Source organism: Sylvia atricapilla, chromosome 8, assembly GCF_009819655.1.
Source record: "Sylvia atricapilla isolate bSylAtr1 chromosome 8, bSylAtr1.pri, whole genome shotgun sequence".
NCBI lineage: Eukaryota > Metazoa > Chordata > Aves > Passeriformes > Sylviidae > Sylvia > Sylvia atricapilla.
Genome location: NC_089147.1, coordinates 31,799,116 through 31,812,290, shown reverse-complemented (window position 1 = coordinate 31,812,290; position 13,175 = coordinate 31,799,116). Strand labels below are relative to the sequence as shown.

At 46.3% G+C, this 13,175-nt stretch overlaps 2 protein-coding genes across 3 annotated transcripts in view; one reads left to right on the top strand and one right to left on the bottom strand.

The window, feature by feature from the left end:
* A1CF (APOBEC1 complementation factor) overlaps positions 1-13,175 on the top strand; it is a 503,111-nt gene that overhangs the window by 390,718 nt on the left and 99,218 nt on the right. The window lies entirely within an intron of this gene.
* PRKG1 (protein kinase cGMP-dependent 1) overlaps positions 1-13,175 on the bottom strand; it is a 374,077-nt gene that overhangs the window by 310,503 nt on the left and 50,399 nt on the right. For both annotated transcript variants that reach the window (XM_066324329.1, XM_066324328.1), the window contains exon 2: positions 2,947-3,113. In XM_066324329.1, coding sequence (XP_066180426.1) covers positions 2,947-3,113 — 167 coding nt within the window. The remainder of the gene's footprint in view (positions 1-2,946; positions 3,114-13,175) is intronic.

Here is a 13,175-nt window from a genome sequence, read left to right as displayed (position 1 = left end):
TAGTGGAGTTATTTATTATTCATTAACAATAACTTTTTTTTGGCTCTAAAAACCCTCAGTTTGAAGACAAATAATCTGTTGAACCCCTCTCATAGCAGCAAACTTTCTCCCAGGAAAGGGAATATATCCAATAAATAAGTTTCTTTTCCTCTCACAACCGTTTTCCCTACAGAGACGAGAGTTCCAGTGTGGAGTAGTTTAATCAATCATCCCTTTTTCATTCTCAGTCCCTCAGCCTGCAGGAATATTCCTGCTGGAGGTGGGCACAGCAGGGATGTTTAACGCTGCCAACAATTTCAGCCCCTGATGGATACTTGTCACATCACAAACACATTCATTCCCACCTTCAAAGCACAGCTGTAAGGAAAATGTTGTGGTGTTGCTCAAGGTTTAGGGCACTTTTTGACCCATTTCAGTTCATAAGGAGAAGTTGACGGGGTCTCTTGCTACTTTTTGAACACAAGGGGATCAAGAGGTGTTCCCAGAGGGCTGAAGGAACAGCGCAGCCAGGGTGAAGCCAGAGAAATAAAATGTTTTAAAGAACAGGATGTAGTGGGGTCAGCACCTGAAAGCCTGAACCGAGGGCCCTCATATCCCCAGAGGTGGGAATTTGGCCAGCGAGACACAGACCGTGGCTGAAATCACCCCAGAACACACACAAAAAATTTTTTTAAAAGCTTATTAGACTTATTAAAAGCAAAGAAGCTCTAAATTCAGGCTTCTGCTTGCTGAGAAATTTCAATTTCAGCTCCTGACTCAAAGCTCTGGTTTTTCTCACTACCATCTCAAAGAAAAGCAAGAGCCCAAGTAAGGAAGGCAAAAGGAATTAATGGAAGGAAGACAGCATTTATTTGATTTTTGAGAAAAACACCTCTCAGTAATACTCAAAGATGGGTCTCTCCAGTAGAGTTTTGCAAAGGACAGAGTTTTTATTTGGGTTTATTGTGTTAATAATTGAGAGGACACAGAATTATAAACCAAAATGAGTTCTCATAACCATAGCCCAACCTATTTGATAATGTCCTCTCCCATTTCCATGACTTCATCATCACTCATTGCATTATGTCTAAACATAGACAATAAACTCTCCGTAATTGGGTTTGCAAAGCATTATGCATATTTAGGGAGCTATCTAAATAATCTTAAATTAAGTTACACAGACAAGGAAAGAGGCAAGTCGTGCCCTCACACACACACCAGGAGAACATGGAAAACCTCAAGTGCCCAAAAAACCACAATATTTTGTTTTGACACACATTTGTTGCACACTCATCTACCACACAGCCATCTGAGAAATAATATCTGATAATTAATATCATTTTATCACATAAATACGATAAAATCCATCCGAAGTAAAGGGTTATCTGAGTAGCAAGCCCTGCTCAGTACCCCAAACCATGCTGGAAACAGTTCTGCCCCTAAATCCTCCACAAAATCCTCTCCAGGGAGTGGGAAGAGGCTGAGCAGGAGATAAATGCACCCTGATTCCAACACGTCCTGTTCTCAGGGTTTTTTTTCAAGGGACAGCATGGAACACAACAGCCCAAAAGCAGCCAGGCAGCAAAAACCCCATGAGCAAACCTCTGGAGTGGGGAAATTTGGGAAGCGAGCACAGAACTGCACAGTGCAAATCCTCAACCTTTCCCCTTGGAAGCAAATACTATTCAAGGATTATGTTAAAGTAGTTTTTTATCATCAGCAGAACAGATTCTGCACTGCAAAGTAGTCTCTGTTATCCAGAGGACTGAAAACCTTCAATCTTTCCACCCCCAGCACTGCATGGAAACACATTATTCACAGAAAAACCATTTCAACGTGCAAAATTCAAAACTATGAAAAAACCAGAGGAATAAAACCTGTGCCTTGAGAAAGGACTTAACCTTAAAAGGATAGAAGCTTCAAGTTGTTTTGGGAAAGCAGTGAGGAGTACTTGCAACTGTACAGCATGAGGAATTTGGCAGGAAAGCTTGTTTAAAGGATGGCTTGCTGCCTTGGAAAGATTTTTGTTTAAAAGAACAATTTAAGATATTAAAATATAGATGGGCAAGTGAAAAACCTCACTCCCCTTAGGTGTTATCTGGCCAAAATGTTGGAGTCCACCATATAGTTCTGGTGAGTAGTAGGAAGAATTTGATAAGCATTTGTCCAGTGTGGTACTAAATCACACCAGGAAAGAATTCAAGGATATTTCCCTCAGAACTCAGATCAGCCACTCTGAGGAGAGGGATGCTGGATTGCACACAAGGTTTGATCCAGCTCAGTAACTCTGACAGCTGACATGCACTTTCTTAAGAATAAAAAGCACAAATACACACAAAATATGCTTATTTCGACATGTGGAGAGTGAGAGAACCTGGAAAGAAGACGACACCAAACACAAGGAGCTGGGATTTTTGGAAAGGCAGAGCATTGGCAACATCTGTTGGAAGATTTTTACAAAGCTGAGCACGCCCTGCTCTGGTGTTCCCTGAGAAAGCCCAGCACACCCTGTGACAAAGCACAGCTGCTGCATTTCCTCCGTGCCCAGGATGCACCATTTCCCACCCTCCCAGGCACAGCTCCTGAGGAAAGCCCCACGTGCTGCACCAGCATTTACACCTGGGATGAGGCTGTGACCACATTCTCCTTGTTCCACAGCCACTTCCCATCCCCACACCACCATTCCTTCTGGTCAAATCCTCATTTAGCCAGCAAACCATCGCCTCCAAGGGCAGGAACTCTGCTTAGGGAAGGTTTATTCCAGTGCAGGGTTAACAGCTTTCACCTCCTTTTTTACCCAGGCAGGCACACAAATCCAGGCAGAATTTGCCAGGCAAAAGCAGTCCACACAATTTTTAAGCAACCATATTTAGACAACTTCTTTCTCTCGAAACCATTTTTCCCACAAAAGTTTTTGTCTTGAAGTGTTGGAAAAAAAGGAATAAATAAGATCTTTCCGAACCCTACCTTCCATGACATAGACCAGGGAACCCACATCTCCCTCCTTGATGATGCAGCTGTCCTTCCCATACTCCACGGGGTACATACAATCCACAATCTCCTGGATCTGGGACAACTCCAGGTTCTTCATGAAGTCATTGTCAAGGATCGCTTCCTTTATTAGCTCCTTGGACCTGGGGCACAAACAAATTTAAAAAGAAAATTAAAAAACAGTGTTTTCCCTAAAAATGTGCAGAGAAGTCAAAAAAATTACAGAGATGTGAACTTGCAATTGTTTTGGTTTTTTTTTTTTTTTTTTTTGTAAATAAGCTTGAGATACGTCCAGCACTGAAATAAAAATAGATTTTGTGGAGTTGCAAAATCCTCTTTTAGCTACAAGTTTCACATCTACAATAACAGAGCTACTTGGAATATCCTCCATACACAAAACTGAAAGCAAGCACAAACAAGAAAAGCAACGGATTTATTACTTGGTTTATTATATTTTCTATTAATTATACAAACTGGAGCACACCAAAGGGTGACACTGCAGGGATTCTCTGAGGATTTATAACATAATCACTACAGGAGGCATTTGGCACAAAATCCCTGCAGCCGCTTGTGCAGGTGGACAACTGAGAACTTTAAATCCTGATCTAGACCAAAAGTAAAGCTCCTAAAACACCTCCAGGCTGGAGAGCAGCTCCTCAGCCCTTCACCCTGGGGCTGAACTGTTCACAGTTCCCTGCAGAGCCTGAGCAGACAGGAGGGGTTTAGCTGTCGGAAAGATGAACATGAAATTAGGTTTTCAAAGAAGAACACTTTAATGGGTCACGTCTTCTTGAAAAGGAACCAAACTATCTCTTTTTGAGCCTTGAGGAGACTCAAACCAGCCCAGCCCTGGGGACACCACGTTCCTTGCACAGGGGTTAGAGCCAGCTCAGTGATGTCTAAGATTCTTTTTATTCCTTTGATAGTTTTGAAGTTATTTCAATGCAGCTCATTCCACTGGACACCAGAGGCCACCAGAAGTGTCCCTGCTGAACGGCAGGAGGGGACAGGACCAGGCTGCCCAAAAACCACTCCTGAGAGTCAGGATCTGCCTTCACAGCAATCCCTGACTGCCAGCCCAGCCCCTCCTGTGTGCAAATAAAGACTCCCAGGAAAACCTGCCCCTGGGGGATATCTGCCTTTCAGCAAAGCTGGGGAGCTGTAAGGCTGCATCACCCCATTTCCTCACCCCACCTCCTGTGCCAAGCCAGCCAGTGCTTTCCCTGCTCTGCCTTGACTCAGCTCCTGACTGCTCTGCTGGTCTCAGCCACCCCAAATCCTGATAACATTCATGCTCATTATTAGTGTTGCCCAACTGCCCACCCAAGAAAGCCTTTGTGTTGATCACGTCATCCTGCATTCCTGTCCCAGGCATTTATTTCATTCCAAGGCTCCAAATCTATTTCGTTTCTCCTTGATAAAGTCAGGCTTTCAAGTGGAGTTGCCGCAAAAATACCTAAAAAGACTGGGGAATTCCTGGCCCAAGTCAAACTTCCCTCTGGTTGTAGAGATCCTCAGCACAAAACAATGCTCTCCTTGTTGGAATCAAACACAGGAAAGGATTTGAGGAGCTGAGGAGAAATTTGGTCCAAACGCCAGCAAAGGAACAGGAAAACTCAACTGGGCTCAATGAGCTTAAAGGTCTTTTTCAACCTTTATGATTCTAGTTGGGGGTGAAGCCACAAAACAAACCCAACATGAACAAATGTAAGGAATTCAAGAGCTTAATAATATTATCAACATTATATTATTAATAATAATATTATGTAGTATCAGATGTGTAAGAGAACATCTAAACCACCTGGTTCAGTCTCTGTCCTCACACGGGAATATCAGAGCAAGCTCAGGGGCCCCTGAGTCATCCAAACCCTTTTAATCCCCCCTAAAAATACATCATCATGAAGGAAAACACGTTGGCTGCGACATCAATGAAACATGGCTTCATCTCTGCCACAGCTGAGCACCCTAAAATCAAATACCCACAGGAAAAGGGCTGGATAATAACTCAGTCATGCTTGAATGTGAGCAAAATAGGCTTTATTAGTCGGGATAATTGGTTAAGATGAGACTTTGACTACAAAGCCTGTGAGAAAGCACCTCCAGCTGCCCTTAAACAGTGCTGGCTGGAGGAGCAAAACCACCTTCAAGCCAGCTGCTTATTTATGAGAGTATTTCATAGAATCCCAGACTGCTCTGGGTTGGAAAAAAAACCTTAAAAATCCTTCCACCCCTCCCACCACAGACTAAACCACCCTTCATAGTTTGGGAGCTCCAAACCCTTCCAGCAGGAAATATTCCATCCATCTTTTAGGATCAAGTAAGAAAAAAAAAAAAAAAGCAGAGTTTGACATACTGGAAAATGAGTTGGTACTAAAAATACGTCAGAGCGACAAGCAGAGCGCCTCTATTGTTCCCTGCAAGACAATATTCGTCACTCTTAATAATTCAGAAAAATTATTCATGCACTGTGGCTTGCCAGTCCCACACACTCCTGAATGCCAGGCCTTCAGCAACTTCCACATTTTTTTTATTATTATTCTTTTTATTATTATTATTATTATTTCTTCCCCTGTAATTCACAGGTGCCATTTCAGATAAATAGGCTTCCTTCTATTGTGTTTATTCTTATGTACTTATTCTTATGTGTTCTTATTCTTTTCCTAGGTGGGAAAAGCCCTCCCAGACCACCAAGCCCAACCTGTGCCCAATCTCCCCCACCTTGTCACCAGCCCAGGAACAACCTCAGAGCACATGAATTAACTCCTAGTTCCCAATTATTCCTTAACAAATGCTTCTCCAAACCACGTCATTCCTTCATCATCGTCATTATTTCAAAACAGCAGCTATCCCACACATGTGAATGCAGGAATCGACCCAGTAATAAAGAATAAAAAGTATTTTAAATGGTTAAAAATCCCGCTCCTGCCACAGGGAGTGCTTTAAACAAGACACAACTGCTGCATTACCTCTTATTTTCCAACAGTATTTCTGCTCTACTTTCTGGTTTAGGTTTCTAATGGGAACAAGGCACAAACAAAATAACCTACAACATTTGTAAGGCGGCAGGACTGCTTCCAAATGAGCTTGTCTGAAGGAGGAGGATTTCCATGAATATTTCCTTAGCACTGGAGTGAATGTCTGTACCTTCAGAGGGTCACTCAGAGTAGAAAGCAGTTATTGCCATCCTTCCTCTCCAGAGCAAACAGCCTGGCACCAAGCCATCCCCGTTTTCCTGAAAGATTAATGGCCAAATGTGCTGGAGAACTTGATGAAGAGTTTAAAAAGAGGGCACAATCCTCTGTGATACATCCTGTCTCAAATCAGTTTAGGCTCATCATGGTAATTAATAAGGCAACAGGAGGAAGAGGCTAATTGCATTCGAATTTGCAGAAGTCATGCAAAAAGAACCTTAACAGGTCACCTACAAATACACTTAATGCATAAAACCCTGCTTCTGCTGCCTCTCAGGGGCAAAGCACACAGAGGGGTGTCCATGCACACACCTCCCAGTGCTGGGCTGGGGAAGCAGAGCACCCCCAGCCCCGCCAGAGCCACCCACCAGCAACCCCAACAAGCCAAAGAAATTGAGTTCTTTGGCCCAGCAAAAAGGGCCCCTGAACAGAAGCTGTGTTGAGCTGTGGAAAGACTCATGGTAAAGGTTTGCAGTGGCCGTAAAATGCTGAATTTTAAACCCTGCTATAAACACCCACTGGCACAAGGGCAGGGAATAAATAAAAACACTGGTTTGTAGCAGATGGGAAATAAAACCCCTGAAATGCATCCCCAGGAGTGTGGGGAGCTTGAGAGAGGGGGGTCTCTGCTCCTGGGCTCAGGTGAGAGCCCACCTGCAGAGCTGCCCCAGCCCTGGGGTCCAGCACAGGAGGGACCTGGAGCTGCTGGAGAGAGGCTGGGGAGGCTCCAGGATGAGCAGAGGGATGGAGCAGCTCTGCTGGGAGGAAAGGCTGGGACAGCTGGGGCTGCTCAGCCTGGAGAGGAGAAGCTTTGGGGTGACCTCAGAGCCCCTGCCAGGGCCTAAAGGGGCTCCAGGAGAGCTGGAGAAGGACTGGGGACAAGGGATGGAGAGACAGGACACAGGGAATGGCTTCCCAGTGCCAGAGGGCAGGGCTGGATGGGATACTGGGCAGGAATTGTTCTCTAGGAGAGTGAGGAGGGGCTGGAATGGAATTCCCAGAGCAGCTGTGGCTGCCCCTGGATCCCTGGCAGTGTCCAAGGCCAGGCTGGATGGGGCTTGGAACACCCAGGCATAGTGGAAGGTGTCCCTGCAGAGGCTTGGAACAGGATGAGCTTCAGGGTCCCTTCATTTAAGGTCCCTAAAAGCCCAACCCTTGGACACTTTGCAGCCCAAGTGAATCCACAGTGCTTTGCAATGCGCACAGGAAAACACTGAACTCCACAGCAGTCTGCTGGTATCCCAACAGGAACTCCCATTTTTCTGTGAACACGAGAAATGCTCATCCCAGGCTCTTCCCTCATAGCAATGAAATCCATGTTCCCCACGCTGAGTCTGTACCTTCTTTGTACAATAAATATTAGAACACAAAGTTATTCTTCATCCCGAAAGGGCCCGTTTCAAGGTGGAAAAGCCACTTGCTGCCTTGAAGGAATTTAGGAGCAGGTGGAAAAACTTCTGCCAGAGCCCCCCAGGGATGCTCCCAGCAACCAAAGCCCTCCCACCACTGTACTGCTGCAGTTTGCAATGGAGCCTGCAGGAACCTGAGGGTCAAGGGGAGCAACCCAGGAATCATTCCCCAGGGAATCTGCTGCTGGCAAGGTTAAACAGAGGTTTAATTAAACAGATGAAGCAGGTTTTGATTCAACAGGGGTGGATCAGGGAAAATAGAATTAAGAGCTCATTTTAAAGATTAGTAACACAATTCTGAATTTTAGGGTGTTCACCGCCACAGCTTTGCAGCAAAACCGTTTGAAACTGCCAGTAAGGAAAATGAAAAGCAATGAACTGGTTGGACAGGCTGGCAGATGCCTGCAAAAAAAGGGGAGGAAAAAGCACACTTTGGAGTGACAAAAATAAGCAAGACAATTTGTTTAGCTGTTTCCATCTCGAAACTTTGAGCAAAACTTTTCAATGTGCCAATATTGAAAGGAGGAAGGAGTATTTTTTCAGGAGTTTCCTCCATTAGGAATTAACAAATACTACTGATAACCTAAATCTCCATATTTAGGAGGGAAACATCCACAGGAACTTGACCAAGCAGACAGAGGGAGTTCAGGTTTACAGCAGTAAAAATGCTGGAAGATGAGAACTCTTTATTTACTCACACAATAAGCCCTGCTCAAAGCTACTACAACCAGTGGCACCTTTCTGGGCTGGGTCATCACTGCTATAAAAATCCAAATTATTTGTAGAAACTCATGCCCAAAAGCACTATCTTTGAGGACTTTCCATATCCCTGCCCAAGGAATTAAGCTGATTTCAGAGATAAGAAGTCTGGAAAAAAAACCGTGCAGCCTCTGCCCCTGAATCTGACGAGGGATACAAGAATCCAGCCAATCCCTACAAGAATCCTCTGTTTAAAATCCACACCGTGAAATGTTTAAAAGTGTTTACTTCTACGAAATGTGGCCATGGAAAAAGAAAAAAAAAAAAAAAAAAACCAATCCTTCCTTAAAAAGGGAAAACACAGCCAAGGATTGTGCCTGCTCCAGCTTTCCAGAAACTGTCCAGCAGGATACAAATACACAACAAGAAGCGTTAGACAGATTTTTTTGTTGTTTTAAGCAGTCCCCAGACATACCTCCCTTTCCAAAGGGGGTGTCCACTCCAAGTGGCACAAAAAGCAAAGGCTGCGAGTTCCCAGCAGAGCTGGGGAAGATTTTTGCTCAAAGCTCACCTTTGTAGAGCTTCTAACTCTGTTTTAAGCCCTCATGTAGTTCAAAGAGGAGGCAAGACTAAAACACACTCAGCTCTGCTCTGGAATAGAATCCCAGAGTGGTTTGGGATGGAGGCACCTCAAAATCACCTCTTTCCACCCCCTTTGGGCTGTCCCAAACATCTTCCACTGCTCCAAGCTTTGTCCAGCCTGGCCTTGGGCACTGCCAGGGATCCAGGGGCAGCCACAGCTGCTTTGTCTCCATCCTCAGGGAGTTTGTCTATGGAACCTGAATTTCCCCTCTGGCAGTCTGAACCTATTCCCTGTGTCCTGTCCCTCCAGTTCCTGATGCAGGGTCCCTCTCCAGCTTCCCTGTGTCCCTTCAGGCCCTGGAGGGAGCTGTGAGGTCTGCACACAACCCTCTCTTGTCCAGGCTGAACATTCCCAACTCTCCCAGCCTGGATCCAGAGAGAAGCTGCTCCAGTCCCCTCAGCCATTCCAGGAGTTGCTCCAACAGTTCCATGTCCTCCTTACATTGAAGAATCTCCATAACTCATCTCCAGTGGCCTGGCCACGCTTCCAGAGGTTCCAGACTGGCAGCTGAGAAGCACAAAGCCTTCAGGGATACCAACACAAGCATCATCAAGAGACAGCAGTCAAACCCATTCCTGGCACTCCTCCGCTCCCAGGGGTTATGGATTGTTGTCAGCTCCCAGGTTCCCATCTAAGAAGCAGAGGTAGGAAGCAGAACTCTCAGGATGGTTATTTAATCCCTCAACCAGCAGCCTGAAGCAAACATCCTTCAGCAAAGCTGCTTTGGCAACCCAAGTGAAATTCTTGGTGCCAAGGCAAGGTGGAGGCTCCTCCCTGAAGGCCTTTAGTGCCAAAGCTCCTGGAACAGGAACAAACCCCCAGCACAGGGCACCTCCTGAAGGGTGAAATGCTGGATAGTGCCTTCAAATCCTAAAATCTGCAAGGGAACAAATGGACCTTTTCCTAACTCACCCTGAGGAGCAGAGCAGGAGAGAGAAGCTCAGGCTTTTGGGTAAGATCTGGGGCTTGTTTGGACTCCAGTGCTCTTAATAGCTGATAACTCTGCATTAGCTGTTTGTTTTGGCTCTGGATAAAGCCCACTTTGGATGTTCCTTCAAGGGAATTTTAAATATAACTCCAGGGAGCTATTCTTGTCTCAGTAACTGGGAATAAGAGTAGGATTCAAGTCTGGGACCAAGTAGCATGAAGACCTTTAAATACACTCGTGGATTTTCTTTATAGTGCTTTCCTTTCCCACAACACACAACCCACAGCTCATCTTCAGGCCGGAGAGGAAATTTCTGAGCAGGATCTTAAGCCTCCTCAGCAAGGCTGCTCCTGAATAGCTGGATGGAAGAATGTTCTTCAAAAGAGTCCACTCAGCTTTTTAACTAAAATGCCAATTTAAAAAGAGGTGAAGCAACTCTGCCCTGATCTAAACCTGTACACCACAAAAACAGCTTCAACATTTCCAGGTTTTCTTGCTCTTCAATATGACTTAGAGTCGCAGAATCGAGTTGCTCTGCAAAGAATGTTGCTCAGACAGCTCCACTTACGATTTCTAAATATATCAGCACACTGCTGTTCATTATATCATATTTTGGCATTCGACATTTAAAAAGAAAAATCATTTCAGCAAAAAAAAATTCAAATCCCCTTTCACCTACGCTGAAAATTGTTGTTGGTACAAAAATACTGTAGGCAAGAGTTGGTTAACTTGCATTTTAACATGTCTCACCCCACAGATCTTAATTTACCACCCTTTTTTAGGCTCCCATTCCGCATCCTACAAAGCCCCAGGTTTAGATACCAGGAATGTTGGCAAGCTCAGGCAGAAGAAGAAGCTGGCTCTTGCCAACACAGTTTGTCTCCTCCTGCACTCTCTGACAGCTCTGAGGAACTCCCACATGAGCTGCATTTTGAGAAACCACTACCAAGCCCTCGGAGCAGGATTAAGCAGCTCCTTGATTACCTGAAGAAAACAGGAGAAGCTTTGAGCAGCTAATGAGAGGTGAGAACACAAAATCAGAGAATCATTTGGGTCAGAAAAGATCTCTAAGGCCCATGGAGACCAAGCTGTGCCCGATGCCCAGAGCACTGAGTGCCACCTCCAGGAATTCCTTGGACACCTCCAGCCATGGGCACTCCAAAGCTCCCTGGGCAGCCCCTGCCAAGGCCTCAGCACCCTTTCCTGGAAGAAATTCTTCCAGAACATGTAAGCAAAGTCATGGTGAAGGGGGATGGGTACCTCTCAGGCATGCCTGGCCAAACCCAAGCAGACTTCTGAGGGGTGTTACCCCGTGCATTTCACAGTTTCAGTGTTCACATCCAGCACAGCTGTGCTGGAGCCTTCTTGCACCTACAAAAATAGCAGAGAAAACACGTCCCCATATGTCTCCACAGCCAGGGACCCAGAAACAACCCAAACTCCTCCAGAAGGAGCTCAGTGAGCAAGAGAGACCCAGACAACACATCCTGAAGATCACCACCATCCCTCTTGGAAAGGACCATGTAGCTGAAAGACAGGAATTTGTCCATCCATCAAACCATTATCCGTGTGGGCTTCCAGTCTTGGCAGCTCCACACAGTGACCCCTGACTGGAGGCAGGGATGAGGAGTGGAGCTAAATGGCAACTCCAACAGTTCCCCCCAGGTTTATTAGTGCCTTTGGAGGTCTGTGGGGCTCCCTGGAGGATAAATGAAGGTGTGGACACTGAGCTGCACCCATTCCCTGGAGAAGGGAGTTACTGATGGCCACCACAGAGATGGCTTCACCCTGGTGCAATAGGCAGGAAATCTGCCAAGGGGATGATAACCTAATTTACATAGATGCAGAAATCCAATTAGAGATCCTCTGAGCAGAGACAGCTCCCTCTGCTCTCCTGGATTAGAGGACATGTCAGGAGCTCCTCCAAATGCACCGTGGGCCAGGAGAGATGGATGTGCTCTGCAAAAGCACTTTGCTCCTCCCTGACAAATACATTCACAGGGAATGCTGTCACAGCCAGGGAAATAGAGAGCTGCTCCAGTGAAAGTTCAGGAGGGGGATTCACAAGAATTGTGATGGATGGGGAGGGGAGAAAAGCGACAGAGATTTCACATCCCTCACTGTGATTCACCCGACACTTGTGATGGATGGGACTGTCACCAGGGAAGCTACATCAGCTCTCTCCAGCCTGGGGAAGTCCCTGGCTGAAATGCCACAGGCGTGTGGCAGCGGAATGCAGACAGTGCTTGGAGCCTCGGTCTTCCAATAAATATTCTCAGAGATTTTAGGGAGAACTATTTCTTCCTACTCCACGAGTCAGCAGGAGGCCTGACGTTTGCAGGCTTTGGGACATAAATATTTGCAAGATGTGTGGCATTATCCAAATAACTCCCCACTGCCAAGCAGTGAGGAGCAGCTGCTGGGGGTGGAAGGGCAAGATGTGCCTCCTGCCAGAAGGGTCACTCCAGGATACAGCTGTGGGAGAACATCCTGCAGGCTCTGTCTAGCCTACCAATAAACCAAATTAGAGCTGGACAAGCACCTTGTGGCAGGCAAGATGAACTCTGAGCAGCCACACAACTTGATAGCATTTAACTGGAGAAAGAGCAGCAGCAGGAAGCTCAGGAGGTGTCTGTGGAAAAGCAGGAGGATGGGGCTGGGAGCAGAGCAGTGCTGCTGCTGCTTCCCTTCCGCTCAAACACAGGTGAGGGAGAGGTTGGCACATTGCAAACATTATTTTCTCATCCCTGTTTCTACTGCATGAGCACTGACCGTGACAATCCCGCTGAGTTTTGAAGAACATGCCAACAACTGCTCTGCACAGCTCCCTGACAGGAATCCAGGGAACAGGGACAGGACAAGGGCAAAGGGCCTCAGGCTTGGCCAGCAGCAGGAATTTCTCCATGGAAAGGGTGCTGAGGCCTTGGCAGGGGCTGCCCAGGGAGCTTTGGAGTGCCCATGGCTGGAGGTGTCCAAGGCAGGGCTGGAGGTGGCACTCAGTGCTCCGGGCTGGGGACAAGGTGGCCATGGGGCACAGCTGGGACTGGATCACTGGAGGGCTCTTCCAACCTTAATGACTGTGTGCTACTGAAACAAAACAGGGCTTTTGGTCAGAAATGCTCTTGCTCATCTTGTTTTAGGAATTCTAAGAATCCCATGGTTGTGTTGTGATGCTGCCTAGGCCATAACCAAAAAAAGAACCCAAACTCTGAAGCAGAAGGACAGAGCCCTCAGCACTGTCCTCATGGAGGGGAGATCCCACAGCCACAGCAGGGATGCCTAGCACAGCAGAAATGAGTAGCACAAGGCAAATACCTCCAGAGAAACCCTCTCAC